Raw genomic sequence first — 27,903 nt, 5'->3', positions numbered from 1 at the left:
TCCCAAATGCCTTCTACAGTAAAATAAAAAAGAGAATTAGGATGGGGCTTCCAGTGCAATCATTCAGTCCATAGCATTTATTGGGCAATTACTAAAAGCCGGGCACAGTGCTAAACCTGATGGATAGAGGTTGGCATAGTGACAAAGGGAATTCCCTTCTAGAATTTGCAGGCTGCCAATAATGGCAAACAATTAATTGATTACAAGGGTCCAAGATGTTAACAAATAGAATGAGATGACTTGGGAGTATACAGAAGAGGTCCCAGAATATCAAGGGTGCAGAGAAAGCTTCCCCAAGGAATGAATTAATAATACTTGCCCTTGTCTACACAGCATGGTATATAAAGTGGCTTTATACACATTAGCTCATTTAAAGGAACTCAAAAGGTTCTAGAACAGAGTTATGTAGCATAACAGCTAATATTAATTGAGCCTTCCCAGGTGCACGAAATATTTTACATGCCTTAATAATGATAGGTAAAGTGTATTCATTTCCTAGGGCTGCTGTAACAAAATACTACAAACTGGGTGGCTTAACACAATGGAAATTTATTATCTCATGGTTCTGGAAGATAAAAGTCCAAATCAAGGTGTCAGCAGGGCTGTGGTCCCTCTGAAGGTTTTAAGATATATTCTTTGCTGTTTCTAGCTTCCAATGGTTGCCAGCAATCGTTGCTGTCCTTTGGTCTATGGCAGCCTAACTCGAATCTATGCTTCTATCATTACATGATCTTCCGTGTGTGTGTCCCTATGTCCAAATTCCCTCTTATAATGACACCCATCATATTGGATTTAGGGCCCACCCTAATCTAGAATGATCTCATCCTGATTTGCTTATATCTGCAAAGACCCTATTCCCAAATAAGATCACATTAAGTTTCCATAAGTGGAGACGAATTTGGGAGAAGGTATTTCACCCAGTACATGAGGTAAGAAGTCTCTGAAATTATCTCTGCCTCACATTCCTTTATTCACATCCTGTTGTGTGAATTCACTCCTCCCCACGACTCAACTCAGAGACTCATTTCTAATGAACAGAATACAGCAAAAGGGAAAAGATGTCACTTCTGAGGTTAGGTTATAAAGGGCTAGGATTTCTGTTTTGTTCACACTCTCTTCCTGGCTATTCTCATGTACTTGATGTAATAAAGCAAGCTAGAGAGGCCAATATAGCTAAGAACGGAGGGCGACCTCTCAGCCACCACCAGAAAGACCATGAGGTCTTCAGTCCAATCGTTTTCAAAGAACTGAATCAGCCAGCAATTGTGTGAGTGAGCTTGGAAGCAGACAAACCTTCAGATAAGACTGCATCCCCGACCAATACTTTTATTGTAATTGTGAGAGACCTAGAAGCAAGAGGACCAGGTAAGGCATGCTTCAATTCCTGCCCTACACAGTCCGTGAGCCAATAGATATATGTTGTTTTAAGCCACTAACATTGGGGTCATTTGTTACTCAGCATCACATAACTAGTACAGTAGATGCTACTACTATTCTTCCCACTTACAGACGAGGCATAAAGAAACTACTGCTTACTCATTCCCCAAAAGTAAGCAGTAGTGTAAGAAGTCAAATCCAGTCTAACTCCAAATTTGGAATTACACCAGGACTTCAAATATAAGGCAATAGGTTGTGGATAGTGAGGGCCAGGGTTTTTTTGTTGTTGTTGAAGAAAGAAGTTACAAAGAAGGAAAGAAGGAAAGCTAGATCAAGCCCTGGGGTTCCACTGGGATTGTGGCTATCAGTATGGACTCATGGATTTTAGTATATTGACAGATAAAATGAGTGAGAGAGAGAAACAAGTAGAGAAGTCCAGTAGAAAATTAGAGGTGTCAATTTGGAAGCTCGGGAAAGAGACATACATTTGTAAGGCAGTGATGTAGAGATGGTGATTGGTATCGTGGGCTTAAGCCAGATCTCCTGGGAAAATATTACAGCAATGGGTTGAAGGACAAGAGCCAGGACAGATTTCTGCTATCTTACCCTGGCCTGACATTGGTGGAACTCTCAAAGCCTTCCTCGCCCCTCCTTGTTCATGTTGGAGAGCACTGGAGGTTCTTACCATAACAATCTGCATGGTTCAATTTAACAAAACGAGCCACCCAATTGAAAATAGGAAGATTTGGGACACAGCTGCAGTAGTAACTTCCAATTTCATTTCTGCAATATGATTTCTGCTTACACTTTGCCAGCCCGGTCTTACACTCATCAATATCTGTGAATCAAGAGAAAAATACCATTTTTCATTCTCATAAAACTATACTATTTTCCCTTGCCCATGGAATCTCTACTACCCAGTATCATTCATAAATGGACATCTATTCTTACATAAAATGACTTCATATTATAAAGATGACAATTCTCCTTAAGTTAATTTATAAATATAATATGATCCCAATAAAAAATATCTACAAGTATTTCATGGAATGAGATGAATTGCTACTATCATGCAAGAATAGCCAGAAAAACTATGACATAGGGATTGGCCTTCCAAGAATCAAAACATACTACAAAGTCAGTGCCCTGGCCAGTGTGTTCACTGGTTAGAGCGTTCGCACACGGGTTCAAGGCTGGTCAAGGGCATATATCTGGGTTGCAGGTTTGATCCCCAGCCCCAGTCAAGGCACATGCAGGAGGCAACCAATCAAAGTCTCTCGCTCCCTTTCTCTATTTGTCTCCCTTTCCCTCCCCCACTCTCTATAAAAAAAAAAAAAAAAATCAATGGAAAAAATATCCTCAGTAAAAATTAACACAAAAACAAAATAACAATGAGATACTGGTGCATGAAGAGATAGACTAGTAGAAGAGATTAAAGGTCCAGAAATAGACCTAAATATATATGGGGCTTTAGAATCTAATAATCATTACATGTCAAATCATTGGACAACATATTCTGCTGAGCCAGTGGGGAAGACAGGCTCTCTCAGGCATTGCTGGTGAGAATGCAAATTGGTACAGCCTTTCTGGAATTAAATTTGGAATATCTAATCAAGCTACATATGGATTTACCTGTTGACTCAGCCATCTCACTTCTAGGACTGTACCCTAAAGACATACTTCCACAAATACTAGAACAGCCTAAACATCGAAACAACTTAAATACCCACCCTTAGGAGAGGGTTGAATAAACTATGGTTCGTCCCAAAGCTATAAAAAAAGAAAATGGGGAAGATCTCTATGAACTGATTTGGAGTAAATTCTAGGATACATTTAAGCTAAAAAAGCAAAGTGCAAAAGGGCATCTATGGTGTCCTATCAAAGTGTCATGGTCCTGAAGACAAGGCACTCTGGGGATCTTTCACAGGTTACACAAGACTAAGGATCATGGCAATCAAAGCCAATGTGAGATTCTGAAATGGCTCCTGGAACAGAAAAAGGCTAGGGGGAGGGGTGCGGGGGGAAGGCATTAGGGGAAGAACTAATGAAACTTGAAAAAAGTCTGTATTTAGTTAATATCATTGCCTGGTTTTGATCATTGTACTGTGGTCATGTCCTTGGTTAACCTCAGGGGAACTGGGGGAAGGAAATACAGAATTAACTGAGCTGTTCTGGCAATTTTTATTTAGGTCTAAAACCATTTCAAAACAAAAAGTAAAAAAAAAAAAAAGAAGAAGAAGAAGAAGAAGATATATCCAGGATTGTGGTTCCACTCATAGGAGTACCCTAAGAGGAAACAAATTAACAGACACAAAAAGTAGATGGTGGAAGCCAGGGGCTGGAAGAGGGGATGAGGAGGTACTATTTAATGGGAACAGAGCTTCAGTTTGGGAAGATGAGAAAGTTCTGTGGATGGATGGTGACAGTGGCTGCACAACACTGTGAACGTACTTAATGACGCCGAAAGATACCTCTAAAAATGGTTTAAAAATCAATTTTATGTTGTATATATTTTGCCACAATAAAATAAAACAAATCCTAGTCTACCATTGTATGCTTCACCTTCTTCATTGACACTAATTCCATGCATAAGATGTTCAGTTCCACCAACCGGATATTCAGGAGTGCTATTTTTCTTCGGTATTCAAATGGACCTTCAGAATTTGTGGAAATGAAAAAGAATTTTGGCCCTCACTGGTTTTGCTCAGTGGATAGAACATCAGCCTGTGGACTGAAGGATCCCGGGTTCAATTCCGGTCATGGGCATGTACCTTGGTTACGGGCACATCCCCAGTGGGAGGTGTGCAGGAGGCAGCTGATCGATGTTTCTCCCTCATCGACGTTTCTAACTCTCTATCCCTCTCCCTTCCTCTCTGTAAAAAAATCAATAAAATATATATTTTTAAAAAAAAGAATTTTGGCTGGAGCAGATGGGTGTAGTGAGAAGTGAAATTGGAACACTAAGCTGGGGCCAGATCATGGTAGGTAGTGAGTGCCAAGATACTGATTTATTTATTTGTTCTCTTGGTCAGTGTTTTTATTGAACATCTGCCATGTGACAACACTATTCTCTGTCCTAGGCATACCACAATGAACAACACAGAGATGATCCCTCCCCTTGTAAAGTTCTTCAGTAAACCAACATATAAAAACACCAATGCTGAGACTTCAAGAGCCCAGGTCCTGGGAACTCGACCTTCCTCTAAAGAAAAACCAAGGAGGCCTGCGGACTGAAAGGTCCCAGGTTCAATTCTGGTCAAGGGCACGTAACTTGGTTGCAGGCACATCCCCAGTAGGAGGTGTGCAGGAGGCAGCTGATCGATGTTTCTAACTCTCTATCCCTCTTCCTTCCTCTCTGTAAAAAATCAATAAAATATATTTAAAAAAAAAAAAGAAAAGAAAAACCAAGGATCATCAAGCCAGCATCAGAATGACAGCAGGAGGGTGCATAAGGATAGGGACTTCTTAAAGGACTCTGGGACTACCTTGTAATATCGTTGTATCTTTGCAGCACTAGCATCCCTACATAACTCAGGGAATGGGGTATAGAAGGATGTCCCTGCCCCCTTCCAAATGCCAAGGTGAATGTGGATTGCATCCTACCTTCACATTTCTCATAAAATTCGGTGAAGTACCTTCTCCCAGACACGGACTGATACCCATCTTTGCAAGCACAGTGGGTTCTGTTGGAGCAGCTGGCATTTTCAGGGCATGTATGACAGAAGGCTGCAGAGAACACAAGATCCTTTAATTCATTTGTTTACTCATTTACTCAAGAAATATTCATTGAGCACCTAGGATTACCAGACTCTGGTCAAAAGAATGTCCTCCTGGGAATAGCTCTGTTGGCATCCTTTTTGCAGCCATCCCACAACTGAACACACATGCTCACAGTGCCCAAACCACCTCCCACCTCTGCCACCAACACCACTTTTTTGACAGTAGAACTTCTCCAGCACCTGTGTTTCTTTACCTGGGGCTATCTTTGGCGCCCATAGTCCTCTTTGCTCTCCATGTGACAGTAGGAATGCTTTCTCCTCACAGAAGAAGCGCTCTCAATCAATGACTGGCAAAAGTCAGTGCATTAAAATAAAACCAGTTATCTTATTATCAAAAATAAACAGAGAGTAGGAGGTGGCAAAATTGTAACCCTAATGTATTGCTGGTAGGAATGTAAAATGGTGCAGCTCTTGTGGAAAACAGTTTGCCAATTTCTAAACTAAAAATTGTAATTCCTGCCCTGGCTAGTGTTTTGCTACTGTTAATGAATCGTAATGTAAATATCTGTGTTTTCCGATGGTCTTAGGCGACGATGCTAGCAGTTCTCAACCTGTGGGTCGTCGGAAAACACAGATATTTACATTACGATTCATTAACAGTAGCAAAATTACAGTTATGAAGCAGCAACGAAAATAATTTTATGGTTGGGGGTCACCACAACATGAGGAACTGTATTAAAGGGTCGCGGCATTAGAAAGGTTGAAAACCACTGTGTTAGAGCATCAGCCCATGCACCTGAGAGCCTTGGGTTCCATTCCCAGTCAAGGGTGCATATCTGGGTTGCAGTTTTGATCTCCAGCCCCAGTGGGGTGTGTGCGGGAGGCAACCAATCCATGTGTCTCTCACATTGATGTTTCTCTCTCTCTCTCTCTGCTCCTCCCTCCCTCTCTTTCACATTCTCCAAAATAAATAAATAAATAAATAAATAAATAAATAAATAAATAAATAAAAATAAAATCAATGGAAAAATTTCCTCAGGTGAGGATTAACAAAGAGCAAAAACAAAAAAAATTACAATTCCCATATGATCTAGCAATTTCATTCATGGGCTTATAGCCAAAAGAACTGAAAGCAGGGTCTTCAAGAGATATTTGTTTACCTATGTTTATAGCAGCACTATTCACAGTAGCCAAAAGATGGAAGCCACCCAAGTGCCCATTAAGGGAAGAATGGATAAACGAAATGTGGTCCATCCACACAAAAGAATATTATCCAGCTTTTAGAAAAAGGAATTCCAACATATGCTACAATATGGATGAACTTTGGAGACATTGTGTTAAGTAAATAAGCTCATCACAAAAGGACAAACGTTATATGGTTCCACGCGTAAGGTCACTAGGAGTCAAATTCATAGAGACAAAGTAGAATGGAGGGTGCCAGGGGCTGGGGGAAGGGGGTTAGGGGATTAATGTTTAATTGGGGGAGATAGCCTGAGGTTCATGTTTCTTACTATGTCCAACAGTCCCCATGGGATCAAGCTCCAGTTGCCCACATGTAACTTGTTGTATAATGGACCCTATATTGGCTCCTTGCCTTCTAACCTGACTTCTCACTCCCAAATGGTGCTTCCTAGGATCACCTTCCAGATAAATTACTTGCTCAGGATTTGTTTTTGGGGGGCCCAACACGAGACATGGGGCAAAGTGTTGGAGATCGGGTGTAAGCTGATGAAATCCTTGGACCCGAAGGGACTGATAAGATTCAGTCCCCTGCCCACACAGTGCTCCCTGACTCGTTTGGACGGCGATTTCCAATTGCCAGCAGCATGAGAGCGACCTTTCATGGCTTCCCAGAAGTCTGTAACTATTTACTGAGATTTGCTGTACTGAGAATTTGCCCTCCTGCTTTATCTCTCCCTTAGACATTAAGAAGAACAGAGAGTGCGTTCCTTTGAACTGACCTCCCCGTCAGTGTTTGTGTATAAAAGGTATTGCGCAGTTAATAAAGCTGCTGCAGTCTGTCAATGGCTTGCAGCCCTCCCGATCCCGCTTTCATGTCTTTCTTTTCTTAATTCCCACCTCCCTACCTCAGCCCGGTTCACCTGTCAGGCTGGCCCTGACAGCAAAGGCAACACTAACTCCCAAAATTATTTGGGACACAGGCTTTTGGGGGAAAAAGAACAAAGCCCAACATCCACCAGCTGTGTGACCTTGAGTCAGCTACTTCTCTAGAGGGCCATTGGTCAAGTAGGGATAATGTCAAAACCATCTTTGCAGGAATGTCATGAGAATTGAATCGATTGGAGCATGCAATTTGCTTAGCATTGAGCCTGGTGCAATACAAGAGCTAGATAAATGGTGGCAATGGTGATAGTGGAGGAATGGGAGCTCCAAAGAAAGGGCAGAAGGCATCGGGGTTAGTATCCTCTCTCAGTGAAAGGACACCTTCCCGCCTCTGGAGTTAGGTTGCAGACCCCAATTCCCTTTCCTTGGCCTTTGACAATCACAGACTCACCTCCAGAATTCTCCACTTCTGATCCTGACAGAGTTAGCAGGACACTGAGGCCTAGAGTAGAGAGAGAAGGGGATAGTTCAGTTGGGGGATACTCTGGGGCTCTGCTTGGCTGAGGCCTAGGTGAGTTCGGGGCTTCATCTGCCATTATTCACTTTACCATAGACTCTTCCAGGCAAACTATAAACCCAATGAAGGTATCATTTATTACTGCAGTATGAGAGGTACATCTGATTGCAGCTATAAAAGTTTGACACCCAATTCTAATGTGCACTGTGGGGGGAGGGGAGGGGAGAGTCCATACCAATAAGCAATCCGTGGATACCAACTGGTGTTTTATGATTCAACTCAATTCTGCCACTGTCTATCCAGAGACATCCACAGATTAAGGGCTATCGATTGGACGTTCCAATGACCCCCTCCTTGGGTTTGATTCATTTGCTAGAGTGGCTCACAGAACTCAGAGAAACATTTTACTTACTAGATCACTGGTTTATTGTAAGAGGATACAACTCAGGAACAGCCAGATGGAAGAGCTTCATAGGACCAGGTATGGGGAAGGGGTACTAAGCTTCCATGTCCTCTCTGGGCACCATTCCGGAAGCTCTCCGAAACTCATCCTTTTGGGTTTTTATGGAGGCTTCATTACATAGGCATGACTGACTAGCTAATTGGTCATTGATGACTGATTCAACCTCCAGCCCTTCTCCATCCCTGGAAATCAGGAGGTGAAACCATGAGTTCCACGGCCAAAGTGGTGGCGTAGGTAAAGGCAGTACTCATCTCCTCCCCCAACCACATTAAAATTACAATTAAACTACAGAGCATCCATCACTGAGAACTACCAGAAATCCAGCTGATCAGAAGTCCTGCAACTAAGGACATAAAAGAGAAGCTACATCGACACTGGTAGGAGGGGCGGAGACACCAAGCAGGCTGGTCCCACACCCACATGTGATGGTTAAAAATAGACTTTAAAACAAAAGACAAAGAAGGACCCAGCAATTGCATTTTCGGGTATTTATTCAAAGAAACCCAAAACCATTAAATTGAAAAGACATTATGCACCCATATGTTCATTGCAGCATTATTTACAATAGCCAAGATATGAAAGCAACCTAAGTGTCCATCAACAGATGAATGAAGAAACGGTGCATATATACAATGAAGTATGACTCAGTCATAAAAAACAAAAACTTGCAACAGAATGGATGGACCTAGAGGGTATTGCAACAGAATGGATGAACCTAGAGGGTATTGTCCTGAGTGAAATAATTCAGCAGTGAAAGACAAATGACATATGACTTCACTTACATGTGAAATCTAAAAAACAAAATAGAAACAAACAGATACAGAGAACAGTTTGATGATGGCTAGAAAGGTGTGAAAGACTGATGAAAAAGGTGAAGGGATTAAGAAGTAGAAATTGATAGTTACAAAATAGTCATAGGGATAGAAAATACAGTGTAGGGAATATAGTCAATAGTATTGTAATAACTATGCATGGAAGGAACCTGCAACCGAGGTACATGCCCTTGACCAGAATCAAACCCGGGACCTTTCAGTCTGCAGACCGACACTCTATCCACTGAGCCAAACAAGCTATGGGTGGTCCACTCATTTTTAAAAGGCAAAGAGAAAACAGGTGAAGTTAATTTCAATAATATATTTTATTTAACCAGCTATAGCCAGAATGTTATTTTAACACACAATCACTATGAAACAAATTATTCATAAAGTATTTTACATTCTTTACTGTATGTATTAAGTCTTTGAAATTCAGTATGCATTTGGACTGGAATTATTTTGAATGCTCAGTAGCTACATGTGGCTGTGGCTATGGTACTGAACAGCCCAGGTTTAACCGCTTAATAACCAGTGCATTCTCTGGAATACGGAGAGTCTGAAATAGCATATAGACTGTAAGAATCCCAGGAGTCCAAGACGGTGGCCAATTTGGAACAAATCAGGATGTTTTCAGGATGATCTATTTTGAGGATGACCTAAAAATGTCTACCATATGACTAGACCAAATGTCTACATATTGAAGCTGGAGATGAACTCAGAAATGCAGACAACTTTGCCACAAATGTATGAATAGCACTCCCCATGGTGGGTGGGCTGAATAACCAGCACTGGGAAAAGAATTTGCCCTTATCCCTCTCATTGTGAGCAGGCTGAGTTGGAATCCTTTGCTAAATTCTGGAGGCAGCTGCTTTCATGGCCAACATCAGTCCTAAAAGGTTTAAGTGGGACAAATAAAGTCCAGGTAACTTGGATTTGTAGCCTATGGAAGGGGGAGGAGCAAGGATTAGTTGGATTATCACAGAACAAGACAAGTCCCCTGGACAAGAGATGGTCAACACCTGCTCGTCCTACCTCCTCTGCTCTATATCACTAGTATTGACAAAAACATCATATTTAAGTGTTCATACTGATAGGGGTAGAAGGGCAGAAAAAAATCATTGTTTTTTTGTTTTGTTTTCCCCTCTTTTTTTCCTTTTTCTTACCTTCCCCTTCCTTTTTACTAACAGAATACTTAATTGATTAGTTAGCTATATATGTTTAACCATATGTTCTGGCTAAGATTTGGTACAGTTCTCAGTTGACCAGGGAAGAACAAAGAGACTTTTAACTCAGCCCTGAACTTCCATCCCTGACCACCAGGAATGTGGAGAGTGATCGAGTAGGTCTCAGAAACAATGGGATGATGCACACCTGATCACCACTTGACCAGTTTCAAAATGCTGGCCATTCTGTTCTGGGGACCAGTAAGGAAGACATTCACCAAGATCTGTTGTAGTAATATATACAAATGTTTAAAAATATCTAAAAAGGTTTTAAAAGGTTTTAAAATGTTTGAGTTAACCTTCCTGAAACTTAAAGCGTGATATTAAGGATACATACCCCACTACCCTGAATGTGTGTATCCCATAGATAAGGATTTGAACTTCGATTACTGACTTAGAGTGACTTGCTATGATAGACATATGTTCACATAGCTATGTCAGGGCTGCAAGTGCTAATCAGCAATTACACAGGTGAATCATGTAAGGCATTACTGAGAAGGCCAGCCAACCAAGAAGACAGGGAGCTTACAAGCACCCGAAACCTGTTCTGTGGCAAGGTGCAGGGGACAGGATTATAAAGGAGGATGGGCTAGGGCAGTGGTCGGCAAACTGCGGCTCGCGAGCCACATGCGGCTCTTTGGCCCCTTGTGTGTGGCTCTTCCACAAAATACCACAGCCTGGGCGAGTCTATTTTGAAGAAATGGCATTAGAAGAAGTTTAAGTTTAAAAAATTTGGCTCTCAAAAGAAATTTTAATCGTTGTACTGTTGATATTTGGCTCTGTTGACTAATGAGTTTGCCCACCACTGGGCTAGGGTGAGGCTGGGAATGGAATGCAGCTACATGCAGCCTTGGAGGTCCGCAGAATTCAGCTACTGTTCTTGGTCATCAAGCGATAAGAGGATGTCTGGATGTGGGGTCGACCTGACCATGCTTAATGGTTCTGCTTGCTTGCTGGGTACATTGTACATTGTCCACAGCTGAGTCACCTCCTCAATCACTTTTGCACCAGCCTAAGAAATGAAACTTAGAAAAACTTAACCCCCCATGTTCACATAAGTATATGTATTTTAGGACTTAAAATTAATATGATTATTTTTCAGATTAATTCAGGTGCTCTATCAGATTATAAATCCCCCCATCATTTGTCCAGTAACAGGACTAGCTATAATTATAAGAAATATTAATCATCTCTGTTAACCGTGATTGCTCTGTTCTGATTAGAGAAAGCACACCCTAACCTGAGAGCTGTACACCCTGGGATATGGGCGCTAACATCGAATGCAGTCTATTTGAAAGGGGGCAGCAATAGAATTTGGGGAACCAGCTCGTATTGTGAGAAATATAAATCCTGCTCTGTTAACCATGACTGTTTTATTCTGATTAAAGAAGGCACATTCTCCCCTGGCTGGAGCTGACCTGGAGAAGCAGCCCTTCCTCCCCGTTTGGAGCTACCTGTTCTCATGGAAAGATGAACAACTTTGCTGCAGAAACAGGAATCGCCAGCCCTTTGAAGACCCCTAGCCCTTTGCACACCTGCAGGCCTTTGCAGACCTCCAGCCTGCTCACCTGTTAACTGCCCATCTGGCACTCCCATTGGCTATTTCCCCATGTAACCCCAGCCCTTGCATATCACTAAGCCCTTTGAAGACCCCTAGTCCTGCATATCTGTAAACGGCCCTTTTGCCTACTTTTCCTTTGTGCTTTTACTGTATAAGCAACTGGCTCGTGGTGGGGTGCAGAGCAGATTCCTGTGGCTGACCAGTGCATTCTCTGGAATACGGAGAGTCTGAAATAGCATATAGACTGTAAGAATCCCATATGCTGCTGGCAGTACTGGAAGAAACGCTCATCTATGATTCAACCCTGTCTCTGCTTCATTGGCTCGATAGTGACAGGCACCACGGACCCATTGTTTGTCCGGTTACATAATCTCCTTCTTCGAGAACTGCCTATAATCATGGAAAGATTAACAACTTAGTTGCTGAAACAATCGGGTCCTGAGGCGCCTGCCGTTTGCCCATCCTTTTCAACCCTCCCTCCACCCCTCCCCAAGCCCGCACTGCCTGCAACCTGTAACCATTATACCTTCCCTACTTCCCCATGCCTAATTCCTACTTTCCCATGTAATCTTTGTCCTTCTACCCAATATAAGCAGTTTATGGGGAGGGGTAGAGCAGATTTTTTTTTTTTTTGGATGACCCACTGCTCTCTCATACTGCCGGCCTTATTGGAATAAACACTCATATATGATTCAACCCTGACTCTGCAATTTAATTGGCTCAAGTAGTAACAGGCAGCCCGGGCCCATTGGTTGTCCAGTTTCAATATGCTTGCTTACATGTTCTTTCAGAACTCCTAGCCTGTATTTGACTCATCTGATGGTATTTTTTTTTTATTATTACTCCAAATGTAACCGGACAACCAAAGGGTCCGGGCTGCCTGTCACTACTTGAGCCAATTGAGCAGAGAGGGGGTTGCATCATAGATGAGCGTTTATTCCCATGATGTTGGCAGTATGGGAGCAGTTGGTCACCCACAAAAATCTGCTCTGACCCCCCCTTACCAGTTGGCTGGTTATATACACACGAGGGAGAAGATAGCTATGTGCAGCTGCGAGCCACAAATCTAACATGGACAGGGGAGGGTAGAGTCTGCAGTCTGGCCTTCGTAATATTCACTTGAAAAAAACCATTAAAACCTGTAAAGAATTTTTGTGAGTTTATTTGAGCCTAACTGTCGACATATGACGGGAAGCAGAACCTCAACGAATGGAGATAATGCTCCAGAGAATGTAGGATTACATCTGTATTTATACATTGCCATCAAAGGAGGGACATAGGTGGGTTACATGAAATCCATTGGTGATGGACTAGAGAGGCGGGAGAAAGCAAAGGGGGCTGGGGTGGGGGAGAAACCCCTGGGATTGGATAAAAAGTAAAATGATGGACACATACTTAGGTGGGTGCAGGAACAATTAACATGATAATGAAGGAATTTGTGGTATCTGTCCTGGCGCCCACCACATTTGGTTGTGCCCCAGGGGCTCCAGAAAAAAGGAAGTTACAAGATACCCAGACATTTCAAGGGTATATTATCCTAGAGGCAAAAAGACAGATAGGCTCAGTGAAGGTAAAGGTTGACCTTGTCCGTGAAGATACTGGCCTAGGATGTAACTGCCCACCATAACTGCGTTTAGTTAAAGTTTAATTTCAGACCATCCTTTGTGGTTACTTTAGGTCTCTGAGTTTGCAAGACCGCCATGCAGGCCTCCCCTGAGCTTGCCAGGTCAGCATGTGGCCCCTTTCGTCCACAAGAAGCTCCAAGTCTGGTAACAAGGTGGTTAACCTTCTATGACAAGTATGTCAAACTTGCGGCCCACAACAAATATTCATTAACGATTACTCATTTATTTCAGCCCTTTGTATTCAGCATGTCTCTATCGGAATAAACCTACGTTCCTATGAAAATTGAAGTTTTTGGTTTTGTTGTGTGTTTTTTTGTTGTTGTTTTTTCTCATAAACTTAAACCTGGCTCATTTGGCCCGGGTTAGCCTTTGAGTTTGACATGCTTGTTCTATGATGTTACAAACAGCTCAGCCCGTTCCTGGGACCCAAGAATGCTCAGCATTCCTGAGGAAAACTCCCGGAGGGGGTCAGGGTCTGGGCACAGCAACCAAATCAAAGCATGTCCTGTCCTTGGTCTGCTCTCAAAATGTATTTCTCTTTTGGGTCATGGGCCCATCTGGGCTTTGGGGTGTCTTATCTTTTACAGGCCTGTTTCATCCTCGTTTCCAGGGTCTGTAAGAAAACTTCTTATCTGTAGTTAGTGAAGTGAATAATTATTAGACAACCGTGGCTCTGTCCTTATTATGAGAAAGCTAACCCTTATTTTGTAAAACTGCTGTTTAGAATTCTCTGCTGTTTTTCTTAGATGGCCTCTTATTCTAAAAAGATAACTTTGCTTTCTAGCCTGCTTTAGCCTGCTTGAATAATGAGGAAGATAAACTTAGCTGTCTGACCTTGTAGGCCAGAGACTAGATATGCCCATAATTTCAATGCCATGCCAGGTGCATTTTTTAATTGGATGGAACTGTGTTGTTTTCAAGGCCAGCAGCGAGATAACCACTAAGCGCACATAGGGCTGGCTCTTTAATAAAAAGGGAAGTTCTGCTTGTAACCTTGCTTAGAATTTGAATTCATTTTCTCTAAGCCCACCGGTGAATAAAGTGTGACTCCAAACTCTCCGAGCATTGTTTGATTAGTCTAGTTCTCTGTAACACTGCCCTTCCCCCTAACACGAAGACCCTAAAGCCCAGAGCCCAAGGCTGGGTCAGTGCAGGTCTTTGTAACTCACTAAAAGAAGGTTCTCCGAGCAGGATGCTCTTGGCGGCCATCCGTGCAGCAGACTTGAAGTGTCTGTGCCCTAATCCTACCGCTGAGGGGTCCCGTCTCCCTCGGTAAGAGGGCATTTTTCTCCAGCCAGGTGGGGACAAGCCAGAAATGTTTGGGAGTTACCCTAGGCGCCGGGTCCAGCCCTGAGGTTGTAACCACACATTAACATTCCAATGCAGCGATAACGAGGCTCTGCATTCTATCTGTTTTGAGGCTGCAGCCGACCTTCTGGTTTCTTAAGAGTATGTCAATAAAGTCCTGTCATTCTCTCTCATTCACAGCCTAAGGGAAGTTTATTTCGGGGAGGAGGGGATGCCTGGCGCCAGCCACGAAAATCCACAGATGTCGGCAACCAAAACTACAAAGTCCTGAGAGAGAAGGCCTCTGGCAGAGAGAGAAAACCTTGGGGAGGGAAGCCACCCTCCCTCAGCCCCTCCTCCTTCCAGACCCCCTTCCCGGGGGGCGCGGCCTTTGCAGCCCTACGGCCCCTCCCCTGGTCTCTTTGTTCCGGTTTCACCGACCCCCACCCCCACCCCCCAATAAAGTCCCGCCTGCACTGCGCGGGCGAGGCGGGTGTTTGAGGACAAGAAAAGCCAACCGTCTCCCCACTTGCTGGCAACTGGAGTCAGACTCCTTTCCTTCACCCCAGAACCGGACTGGGCCACAGGTCATTTCTTTGCAGTTTCAGACTTGACGAGCCATCGCCAGCAGCAAGTGGGAGCCCCCGGTAAGTCCCCAGATTTTGGAGGGGAGCCCCCGGGCTGCCGGGTGACTTTACCCGGGGACTGCCTCTTTCCGACGCCCAGCGGAGGGGAGGGAACGGGTTCCTGGGGACTGACTGGGAAAAGTTCCTGGTGGGCAGGACCAGAAACCCGCTGTCCCGCCATCTGGGTTCACTTGAACCCTCTGGGGTTCCGTGGGAACCCATTGGCGCCACTTGGCGGGTGGCAAGGCTTTGTGAGAACATCCAGTCCCGCTCCCCCTTGTACGGGCATCTGTGAGGAGTACTCGCTCTGGTCTGGTTGTATATGGACTTCTGGGTTCTGGATGCTTCTCTGATTGTGAGAAGGCAAGTCGAGAGCAGATAAACCTCCTTGGCTTGCACCGCTGTAACTTCGCCACCGCTGGCTTCTTGCATCAGCCAAGCGCCCAAAGTGCAACAAATGTGGAAAGTCCCCAACTTACCCGGAAACTTATATGTTAAAGACTAGAAACCGGCTCGGGGTGCTCAGCCTCCGGAGGTGACTCTGCTGCTGTAACAATTGTATAGATGGTGTAGGGTTCTTGATCGTGTTCGTGTCTGTGTTTCTAGGCAGGTGCAGCCCTACTTTGTACAACTGCCTCCTTCCCATTACTTGGTTCTGTCCTTGGCTGGTAACTATGGGAACAACGCAGTCCATCCCGAAAGACAGCCCCCTAGGCCGCATATTAGAGAGATGGTATGTCTATGGACATCAGCCAATGACAAAGAAGAAAATGATTTTCTATTGTAATAAGGTCTGGCCAACGTATGTTTTGGGGTCCGAAGAGCGATGGCCCCTGAATGGCTCTTTGAATTACTATACTATTTTGCAGTTAGAGTCATTCTGTAAGAGATCTGGGAAATGGGGTGAACTATCTTATATAGAGGCTTTTATGTATCTGCATAAGAAGGATGCAGCCAAGGAGGGCAATATGTTAACTGTTCCATGCGGAAGCTCTCTGAAGCCTCCCCTGGCAGACAGTAAGACGCAGAAGGGGGAAAAGAATGAGAAAACGCCTCCTTCGGCCTCCCAGGACCCAGGGACACAGGCACCAAGGCAGGGAGGTGGCAGTTATCCACCGTTGCCGCCCCCACGGCCCCGGGTAGATCTTGGAAATCAGGGAACCCGGGCCGCCAAGGCTCCTCCTTCATGTGATGAGCAAACCGTCTCCCCTTCTAGGACCTCACAGGGCACCCAATGCGGACCAGGGGCTCCGCAGACTGGGGCAGTGCCATGTCAGCTGAGACAATTGCCAACTGGAGGCATTGATCAAAAGGGCCAGCTGACGGGGTATTATTGGGCCCGTACCCCATTTTCAGTTTCAGATTTACTTAAGTGGAAAACTGTTAATCCCTCTTACCGAGAGGACCCCCAGAAAACAACTGATTTCTTGACATATATTTTCTCAACCCATCAACCTAACTGGGCCGATGTAGAGGCCCTCCTGAACATCCTGCTAACAAGTGATGAGAGAAAACTAGTAAGAGAGAAGGCCACAGAGGAAGCCTGTCGGCTTTATATAGAGAACCCCAACGGAACCCCTCACCCAGCAGGGGCAGTGCCTCTCGTAGAGCCTCATTGGGACCCAAACAGCGGAGGCCTAGTGCACCTGGAGCATTACAGGAGATGCATACTAGAAGGGTTAAGGAGAGGGGTGACTAAGAAAAACGGCCTAGACAGGGTACTGGCAATACAGCAAAAACTTGACGAGGACCCTGCTGACTTTCTAGAGAGACTTTACCAAGCCTACCGTAAATATACCAATATAGACCCGGAGGCAGCTGAAAATGTGTGGCGGGTCAGCCTGTCCTTCATCAGCCAGAGTGCCCCATATATTAGGAGAAAGCTTGAAACGCTAACTAGAGTATTGGAGATGAACCCAGAGCAGTTGGTCAATATTGCCAGGTCTTATAGCAGAAGGATGGAAACGCAGCAGCAAATCATTATTTTCTTAGGGCCTGGAGGGGGATGGAAAGAAACGAAGCGGAGGAGGCCTCTAGGCCCAAACCAATGTGCTTATTGTAAGGAGGAAGGGCATTGGAAAAGAGAATGCCCTAGATTAGCTCTGAAAGCATGCAGGAATGCACCTAGAAACAGAATGATTGAGTGGTATGCGGACTCCGATGAGGAATGATGGGACCCAGGGGCTCCCTTGGATATTACCCGGCCCATTGTTATCTCCCCACAGGGGCCCTGGGTACAATTGACAGTAGGGAACCAACCCATAGACTTTTTTGTGGACACTGGAGTGATTTACAGGCAGTCCTCGGTTACGTCAGGCTCGACGTACGTGGTTACGTGGCCTCGTGGTTACGTCACCATCTCCCATTTATTAAAAAAAAAAAGTTCCGTCATTTCGACGTATGTACATATGTGCCTTATGTTTTTTATTATTTACTGTATTTACCACAAGTAAAGGTCAGGAATTTTTAACTTTCTTTTAAGTTTTTTTTACTGTTTCACTTCATTACTTCTGTGTATGTGCTCCATGTGAGTGATGTGGGTGGGTTCTGACTTACTGTGAAAATCGTGTTATGTCGCGATGTAGGAACAGATCGCCAAGGTAACCCGAGGACCATGGCAGTGTCGGGGTTTCAGGAAAACCGTGGAAAGCAAGCTTTCCTTAAGCCCTTAGAATGCTGGAGGGAGGCCAAAAGCTAACACACAGCTTTCCTCACATGCGAGGGAGGCTGCCTGATTCCTCTGTTGGCTGGGGATTTGCTTTGAAAGTTCCCTGCTCTAGTGACTTTCTCTCCAAGAAGCAGCAGCTCCCCCTGCAGGCGCCCCCGGAACACACACTAAGGCTCCAGATGTTCCTTGCTGAAACCAGAGGCCCCCAGAGGAATTTTCCCACTGGAAATCTCTGAGTAAGTAAGACCCTGTGGGCCCACTGGACTGGGGCCGGCAGAAAATCTTTCTCCAGTATCTCTTCAGTTAAAAGGAAGAGAGAGACCGTTGTGCCTGGAGAAAACTACCCACTGAAAAAAGAAGCTCTAGAAGGGATACAACCATTTCTAAATTGAATTTCTAAAAGCTGGATTAATTAGACCTTGCAGATGACCATATAATACACCAATCCTGCCCGTTAGGAAGCCAAATACCGTTTTGTCCAGGACCTCCAGGCTATCAATGAAGTTACTCAGGACATTCTTTCAGCTGTCCCCAACCCAAACCCCTTGTTGACAGCTGTGCCAGGGAACAGCAGTTGGTTCTCCATTTTGGATTTAAAGAATGCCTTCTTTTTTTAAAAAATAAATAAATAAATTGTGTTTTTTTAATTGATTTCAGAGAGAGGAAGGGAGAAGGGGAGACAGATAGAAACATCGATGATAAGAGATAAGCATTGATCAGCTGCTTCCTGCACATCCTCTGCTGGGGATTGAACCGGAAACTCAGGCATGTGCCCTGACCAGAATCACTCGTGACCTCCTGGTTTATGGGTTGATGCTCAACCACTGAGCCAAACTAGCCAGGCAGGATGCCCTTTGTATTCCAATTGATAAGCAGGCACAATTACTGTTTGCCTTCGAATGGCAGAACCCAGTGAGTAAAACTACTACCCAGTATGGTTGGACTGTGTTGTCATAGGGATTTAAGAACTCTCCCATGGTTTTCAGAGAACTCTAGCCAAAGACTTGAGAGGCCTATAATTGGACTCTATTGGCAACTCCTAAGAGACTTGTTTGAAAAATACTATCAGTCCTGCCATTGTGGCTCAATGGTTGAGCATCAACAATAAACCGGGAGATCACGGTTCAATTCCCAGTCAGTGCACATGCCTGGTTTGCAGGCTCTATCCCCAGTAGGGATTGTGCAGGAGGTGGACTATCAGTGATTCTCTTTCTTCCTCTCTGAAATAAATAAAAATATATTTAAAAAATAAAAAATACTACCAAAGTCTTTAACCATCTTGCATCCTGTGCGTTTAAAGTTTCCCCTCACAAGACTCAGATTTGCGGACAAGAGGTGTCTTATTTAGGGTTCAACTTAAAACCATGGGAGAAGCCCTAGCTGGTTTGGCTCAGTGGATAGAGCATCAGCCTGCTGACCAAAGGGTCCTGGGTTCGATTCCCATCAAGGGCACGTACCTCAGTTGCAGGATTCTCCCCTGCCTGGGCCTGGTTGGGGGCGCATGCAGGAGGCAATCAATCAATGTGTTTCTCTCACATCAATATTTCTCTTCATCTTTCCCTCTCTCTTCCAATCTCTAAAAAAATCAATGAAAAAATAGCCTCAGGTGAGGAGTAACAAAAAATAGTAAATAAATATATAAATAAGTAAGTCTCTTTGGGGAATCTTTGTTGGGAAAAAAAATAGAGGAGAGAAGTCTTATGACAGACTGAAAAGAAGCCATTGCTGCCACTAAACCTGAGAACCAGAGACAACTCTGAGAGTTTCTTGAAATGGCAGGATTCTGCCACATTTAGGTTCCTGACTTGGGGCTAATAGCTAAGCCACTCTATGATTCTTTGAAAGGGCTTGACATAGCCCTCCCCTGGAATTGGACACAGGATGGCAGAGGGCTTTTGAGACACCAAAGGGAAAAACTGACCTCAGCCCCTGCATTAGGATTGCCCGACCCTCAGCAGGCTTTCAGGTTTATATACATGAAGGGCAGGGCGTTGGACTCGGAGCGCTCATCCAGGTGGTGGGAAACTCCCCGAAGCCGAATGCGTATTTCTCTAAGGAATCAGGATGGCCTCCCAGCCTCAGGGCGGCAGCAGCAACCTGAAATGTCCTTCAGGGAGCAGAAGGGTTTACCCTGGGGCAGCCCATCTTGTTTGTGCCCCACCAGGTGCTAACCGGGCAGGAGCAGAAAGGGGGCTACTGGTTAACAGCTGGATGAATGGGCACATACCAGGCCATCCTGTTATGTTAGAGAACCCAAATGTCACCTTGCAGACACTGAATGTTACTCTGTAGGACCCAGCCACTCCCAACTATGAAGGCAGGCTGGGACCTCCATATAATTGTTTAGAAATTATTGACCAGGTTTACTCTAGGTGACCAGACCTGTCAGATCAGCTGCTGATAGACTGCAACTGGGACTTACACGCTGACGGAAGCAGCTTCATGGAAAACAGACAAAGAAAAGCCGGGTATGTGATGGTGACCAATGGCAAGGTAACGGAGGCACATGCCTTACCCACAGGCACCTCAGCACAGAAAGCTGAGCTAAGTGCCCTCACCAGGGCACTGGAACTGTCTCAGGACAGACGGCTCAGTATATATACTGACTCTTAAACATGCTTTCATGCTATAGAACATGCTCATGGGGCAATATGGAAAGAAGGAGGACTTATAACTTTGGGGAACAGACATTAAATACCCAAAAGAGGCTCTAACCTTACTTGAGGCGGTAAATATGCCTATTCAAAGTTGTCATTATGCATTGCCCAGGGCATCAGAAGAACAATTCCCAGATAACTAAAGGGAATCAAGAAACCGATAAAGCAGCCCAGGAGACTCCCTTGATTGGGGCTCTAATTCCCCACTTAAACTTGACAGAATTCACACCTCATTACACAGGACCAGACAAAGAATAGGCCATGAGTCGGGGTTTGCTAACACTGACACTAGCTGTTTATGGAGAAGCGATGCCCATGGCATGATCCTGCTCCTCAAAGCTCTGGTATACCCAGTCCTGAAACATCTGCATGAAGGAATGCACTATGGATGGGATACACTGGCTGATTTAATCGGCCTTACTTAAAGGGACCGAGTTTGCAGAAGACTATTCAGAACAGCTCAGGGTTGCTAATTAGATGCTAGAAATAACCCCAAGAGAGAACGCAACCCAGCCGAGAAGGGGGAACAATACAAAGGAAGATGCCCCATTCGAAGATTGTCAGATTGACTTTACCAATTTGCCTAAAACCACCGGGAATTTCAAATACTTGCTGGTTATTGTAGACACCTTTTCCGGATGGGTTGAGGTATACCTGACTAGAACTGAAAAGGTGACTGAGGTAGTGAAAACTCAAGGAATTAATTAATTCCCAGATTCGAACTCCCTAACACAGTGGTCGGCAAACTCATTAGTCAACCGAGCCAAATATCAACAGTACAATGATTGAAATTTCTTTTGAGAGCCGAAAACCAGCTTCTGCACACGGGCCACGAAGTTTCAATCGCACTGTAGGTGCGCGCCCGCACATGGTATTTTGTGGAAGAGCCACAGTCAAGGGGCCAAAGAGCCGCATGTGGCTTGTGAGCTGTGGTTTGCCGACCACTGCCCTAACAGTATTCAGCACAGGCCATCGTTTATCTTGTAAGTCACCTAGAAAGTAAGTCAAGCACTGCAGATCCGATGGAGAACACAGGTGTCCTGAAGACCTGTCTACTGGAACTGGCAAACAGCCATGAACCACACCTTGAAGAAAACTTTGGCAAAGCTGTGTCAGAGGCACATTGCAATGAGACCAGGTGCCTCCTATTGCCGTACTCCGGATCAGTGTAGCCCCTAGAAAGTGGGCTCAAATTGAACCCTTTTGAAATTGTATATGGGAAACCCAAACTTCTGTTCTAGGGACTCCTCCCACTGGGTTAGAACAGGAAACAAAAATTAAACAAACAGTGTTCAACATCTAGGGCAAGTTTTGCTAACCTTGCTTAAGTTTGTTCTTTCCAGCTCTTTTCCCACAGAGGAAACCGCCCCCCTTCCCCCCGTCCCCCCTTTCCAGTCAGGGACAGACTGAAGACTTGGAGGACCTAAGGACCAGAACAACAACCAGTGGACGGCTCTAGCTCGCAGGAGTGAGAGGGGGAGCTGACATGCCTTTTCCAGTGACAGAGCTCTACTAAAGCTAGGTAACCCTTCCTATTTCTTACATTACATGCTCTCCGGCTCTGCAGGCATCTGCTTGGACAGATAATGCCTTTGTATGCTTCTCCCAAGTTATGGCTTCCTTGGCTTACCTGTCACCCTGTTGGATTTGTCATCCTAAGCCTACTGCTGGCTTAGACCATAGTGACCCATTAGTTTTTCCTGTTGACGTTTCTCCTCCCTCCCACCCTGCACTGTTAAGGCAGCAAAGCCTGGACGCTCCTACCATACCCATCAGCTTAGCTTCCAAGTGCAAATAGCAAAAGCCACTCTCCTTCACAACCCCCTTCTTGTGTTAGCATACCTATAAACATTACTGAAAATTGGAAATGGTAGCCGTGGCTTTGAAATAGTAGCCTCCATGTTTCCTAAGGAAAGGAATTCATTACTCTCTTGCAGTACTACTACAAATACTTGGTTTCCTAGAGATCCCAGGAGTTGAACCCCCACATCTCCCTTGATTTATTTTATTTTTGTTAATCTTCACCAGGGATATTTTTTTCCATTGATTAAAGGAGACAGTGGAAGGGAGAGCGAGACGAAAAGGGGAGAAAGGGAGACAGGAACACAGAGAAACATCGATGTGAGAGAGACACATTAATTGGTTGCCTCCCACACCCAGATACATGCCCTTGACCAGGAATCCAACCCGAAACCTTTCGGTGCCCAGGCCAACACTCTAACCACTGAGCAACACCAATCAGGGCCCACGTCTCCTTTAAAATATTGGTACTATTTTAAGGAAAGCCTTACTGGAGACTGTCCAGACTGGCTAGTAAAGACTGCCTTTGCTCCAGCAGCATCTAACTCTTTAATGCAATGTGCCTCTGAAGGATTTATCTTCATTTGCAGCTACAAAAAACAACCCTGGGGCCTATCCCTGCCTATGGACCAAAACAGACTCTGGCCAGCATTTTCTTAGAACTCTAGTTACACCCTTGACTGTCCACCCACAGGATGAGACATGGGTCGTTTTTTTGTGGTTTCCAGATGAGGACTGAAGAGTAGATAGCTCAGACTTCTTGCCCTTCAAAGGCACATTACATAAAGCCTCCTGAAGGGACCCCAGCAGTAATCCCTCATCAACATGCTCTTCATTCCCTCCTCTCCCTTCCCTCTCCTCCCTTCCCTCTCTGACATTCCCCACTCCCACCCTGTGCTTCCTGGGATCTGCTTATGCCCAAGTCATTGTCTCAGTTCTGCTTTGGGGTTGAGCAAGGGAATGGTAAATGGGAAACTGGGCCCCTTCCCATGCTCCAGCTCCTCCTCCCGTCCTGTGGGAAGACTATGAACTGTAAGACCTTGGGAGCCTGGCCAGCATCTCAAAGAAAACAGCAGTTTTGAGCTCACACAGCTTGAGGGGGGAGGGGGGAGCACATCCCTCACCCCCTGCAGATCCTGTTTTTCCATAAAACCTTGTGTTGGGAAAGTCTGAGTGGTGTGAAACAATAGCACTGGCCATGGCATCCTATATAATAAAGAGGTAATATGCAAATTAACCATCACGCCCTCACACAAGATGGCCACCCCCATGTGGTCACAAGATGGCAGCAGGGGAGGGCAGTTGTGGGCGATCAGGCCAGCAGGGGAGGGCAGTTGGGGGCAATCAGGCTGGCAGGGGAGGGAGGGCAGTTGGCGGGGGGGGACCAGGCCGGCAGGGGAGGGCGGTTGGGGGCAACCGGGCCGTCAGGGGAGCAGTTAGGCGTCGATCGGGCTGGCAGGGGAGTGGTTAGGGGGTGATCAGTCTGGCAGGCAGAAGCAGTTAGGGGCAATCAGGCAGGCAGGCAAGCAGGCGAGCGGTTGGAAGCCAGCAGTCCAGGTTGGAGAGGGTGCAGGCTGGGCTGAGGGACCACCCCCCCCACCCCCAGTGCATGAATTTCGTGCACTGGGCCTCTAGTGAGCCATAATAAGCCCATATCTTTCACAGCCAGTCCTCTGGTTATTTTTTGGGGAATCCAAGAACCAAAGGCTGAGGTTTTCTCACCCTCAGCACTTTGCGTAACAACTGGCATAGTGGGCAGGTTGGATTCCAGAGAAATTCCTGTAGAGCTAAAGGCTGGTGAAGAGGGTGCATGAGAGGCAGTGTGAAATGTAGGGTGGGGAACCCCACTTTGGAAAAGGAGCTCCCTGTGGTCTGAGGGGACCACCACGTGAACTTTCTGGGGAGATCCAGAAAACGCCAGCAGGACCGCTTTCAGTCCTGGTAACAGTGGCGTGGAAGTGCCACTGGCAAAATAAAGGAAAAATTTTTAAATGAGTCTTTTGAACACCTTGAGTCTTCCTTTAGGAGACTCGGAAGCTGTGGTCCCGGGACTTGGGGGATCAGGGCTGCCCCCCAGCCCTGTGCCGGAGCAGCATGCAGGAGGGGAGCGTTGGGGGAAGAATATGACACACCTTTACATTCAAATTGTTATCTTGGAATGTGACATCTTACAGAAAAGCCAAGTTCTTTGTCAGTTGCATTTTGATCAGATCTATGACCATGTCATTTTAAGTTTGTCATTCGCAATCACTGTTTTGCTCTGATGCATTTGCAAAGAGATTTCATCGTAAAGACCCATGGAAAGGACTGTGACTTATTCTAAAATGGAGTTTTCTGAGAATAAATTTGCAGATCAGGATTATGAAAAAACTGACATGTTCTGGATAAAGAATTGATCAGATAGGCCTGAATGAACTGAGGATAATTATTGTTTTATGACTTTGTTAAAAATATTGCTGTTTTTTTAAAAAAGTGTTTTGTTTTCCAGATATAAACACCCTTGCTTTTTCCTTAGAGCAGTTTGGTAAATTGTACCTTTGTAAGCAATACAAGGCATTTGTATGTTTTCCCTACATGATCCCTCTAGAATTCTGAAACTCTTAATAAGTGAGTATTACTTAATTGTCATGGCAATATGGTTGTTTGTGCGCATTCAATGAACATCTGTGCACTTTATCACAGGACACAGTTGAAAGCTGGTTTTATTGACCAAGACTTTGACTGGCTTGTCATGTTTGAGGGAGACATGCGTTAGACTCTGAATGTCACCAGAAAACGTTAAGGAATTTAAGAATCACTTTGATTCCAAACTTGAAAACTCAGAGACAAGAGTATGTGATTACCAAAAGAAAAAGGATGGGGGAGGTAAAAGGGGTACAGGGGAAATGAATGGTAATAGGAGGACACTTGACTTGGGTGGTGAACACACACTACAGTGTTCAGAGGATGTATTGTAGAATAGTGCACCTGGAATCTTTGTATGCGCTTATAAAGAGAGGACGACGGTGGGACTGGCAGGAGAAGCACCAGCGGGCTTTTGAGGAGGCAAAAGAGCAGGTAAACAGGTACAGGCGCTTGGTATCTACAATCCAGCCCTACCTGGCGAATTGGATGCACATGTAACCCAGGAGGGGGTGTCATGGGGTCTCTGGCAGTGACAGGGGAGACTCCGCCTCCCAAAAGGATTTTGGTCCCAGGTGTGGAAAGGGGCTGAAGAACGATACAGCCTAATAGAGAAACAGCCCTATGCCACCTACCACCCCCTGCAGGCAGCAGCCTATACCTGGAAGCTTTGCTGTAGCGGTGCGGACCACCTGTCCCATCATGGGGTGGCTGCACCACGTGTCTCACACCCTGAAGTCAGGCGCAGCACAGACACAGGCGATAATGAGATGGAGTGTTTTCCGGCAGCAGAGGCATGTCCATTCAATGTCCCCACTTAGCCAGGAATGGCAGACGCGTTGGGCCAGTCACCTTTGTGTCAGAAGGAGATGCTGAAAAGGCACTCAAGGGAGAGCCTATTGGCCCTTTGCCAGTGAGAGCAGGTGCCGTTCCAGTGCCACCTGAAGCATGGTGTACTGATGCCCTATGCAAAGGACAGCCCCCTAAGTGACGTGCTCAGGACTGGACTATCAGCAACAGACCCCTGTGGGGACAAATGCGGGCTGACGTATGTGCAGACTAAGGAGGTGACCCTATATCATGTCACAGGACATCAATCCTATGTCCAGGGAATGATGAAGCGAATGCACTTGCTCCCATCGGATGGCTAGAAGAGGCCCCAGCAGAAGACCTGGCTGCACAGGAAAAGGACACATACCAGTCAAAACCCTGTGAGCAACAGCTAACGCCTGGGGGCTCCCACTGAAAATGACTGACATTACAGCTTGTCAAGGCTTTTCTGTATGTGCAGAGCAGCATCCGTGCCCCTTGCTGGCAATGACCAGACATTACATGCAAGACTGAGCTGAGAGCCACAACATTGAATGGCGACTGCACCGCCCTTGCAATCCAGCAGGAGCTGGGCTGATAGAACGCTATAATGAACTCTTGAAAACGCCCTGAAAACTGAGGGATGGTCGTTACAAGGATGCACCACAGGACTCTGACTTACTGCTAAACATGAATGAAAAGCCCTGACCAGATCACCCTGCAGCGTTCCAGATGCAGCAGCAGAGGTGGGTGGCCCACCGAGAGTGCAGATTCGAACAGCAAACGGGATGCTAAGACAAGACCTTGTTGGGGAGCAGAGAAGAGCCTGTTGCTGCCAGCACCCCAGGACATAACCCTGGAGCTAGTGTATTAGCCTGGCCCTGGGAAACTCAAACTGGCACCCGCTGGTGTGCTCTCCTAGCCCCGTGGGGGAGGGTCTTGCCCATAACTGGTAAGTGGCCGACTACTATTCCAGCTGGCAGATGTGTCCTCTCACAGCTAGCATTCCGGGCCAGGGGACATCTCCAGTCAAAGATAGGGTCTAGGAGGCCCGGGACATATCTGAACGAGCCACTGTTCTTACACAGGATGGAGCGATGGCCTGTGTACTACACACTGGTAACGGTTTTGCTTCTGTTGGCGTCTACTAAACATTTGCCTTATTCTCCTGAGTTCAGTGCAGGCTAACAGCTTTGCAAGGTGGGCTGATGAAGGCTCTCCGGTCCAATGTTTCAGACTGTTAGGTGCCCCTCTCTGCTACTGCAGGGCTGCCGAAAACAAATCCAGTCAACCTGACAGAATGGTCCTGTCTCAACATGATTTGGAAAGTTGTCTTGGGACTGGGGATCTGCTTTATCCACTCTGATACTAGTATGTATACATCTGTTATTCCTTTACTCTATGTTACATTGTTGCTGTAAAATATGAATGCAGTGTCTCCTCCTCCCTCCCCAGGATATGTGCGGAAGATCTAACGGGCACATTGTACGGGAGTGGAGAGGGAAGGTACCCATCTTGGGTTGGGATGTATGGTGAAGGGGAACATGGCCCCTTCCCAGGCTCCGGCTCCCCCGCCACCCTGTGGGAAGACGATGAAGACCATCAGTAAGAACTGAGACCTTGGGAGCCTAGCCTGGCCAGCTCCTCAGTCAAGAAAACAGCTAGCAGTTTTGATCTCACACAGCTTGCTCAAAAACTCCTGCCCCTCCTTCTGCGTGCCTGTTTGCCTCTGATGTCTGTGCTGGGAAAGTCCAGGTGATGGTGGGACAATAGCACCTGCCGGCCGCCCCCGGTGCAGCCCGTCCACAGGCCGGTTGGACTTGGTGGTTCTACTTCACGTGGCAGCGGTGTGATGGTGCCCTTCAGGCCAGCCCCACTGTCGTGCATATAAGCCCTAATAAACCCATTTCTTTCATAGCGACGACTGGGTTACTTCTTTGGGGAGCCAAGAACCATGCACTGATGTTAAAACACCAGCTAAGACTCAAATAGGACAGGCGCACAGTCATTTCTGGAGGAAGTGCCAAACGTGGGGAAGCAACCGAAGCTAGGATGGGCACAGGGTCATG

General features: G+C 45.8%; 1 protein-coding gene and 1 long non-coding RNA gene across 2 annotated transcripts in view; one reads left to right on the top strand and one right to left on the bottom strand.

Moving 5' to 3' along the window:
• The window catches only part of LOC308251243 (putative adhesion G protein-coupled receptor E4P), a gene marked incomplete at both ends in the record, with an annotated part of 51,254 nt that overhangs the window by 23,291 nt on the left and 60 nt on the right, over positions 1-27,903 (bottom strand). Inside the window, 3 exons of the mRNA XM_080674387.1 lie at positions 2,063-2,215; positions 4,981-5,103; positions 7,612-7,662. Of these exons, the coding sequence (XP_080530513.1) occupies positions 2,063-2,215; positions 4,981-5,103; positions 7,612-7,662 (327 nt within the window). The remainder of the gene's footprint in view (positions 1-2,062; positions 2,216-4,980; positions 5,104-7,611; positions 7,663-27,903) is intronic.
• On the top strand, positions 21,814-27,752 carry LOC308251048. Its single transcript, XR_013960895.1, has 3 exons — positions 21,814-22,124; positions 27,101-27,205; positions 27,290-27,752. It is a non-coding gene; the product is annotated as an uncharacterized lncRNA (long non-coding RNA).

The sequence above is a fragment of the Plecotus auritus genome (assembly GCF_963455305.1).
Source record: "Plecotus auritus genome assembly, chromosome: 6".
NCBI classification, from domain to species: Eukaryota; Metazoa; Chordata; class Mammalia; order Chiroptera; family Vespertilionidae; genus Plecotus; species Plecotus auritus.
This window is presented reverse-complemented; position numbering and strand designations above follow the sequence as displayed.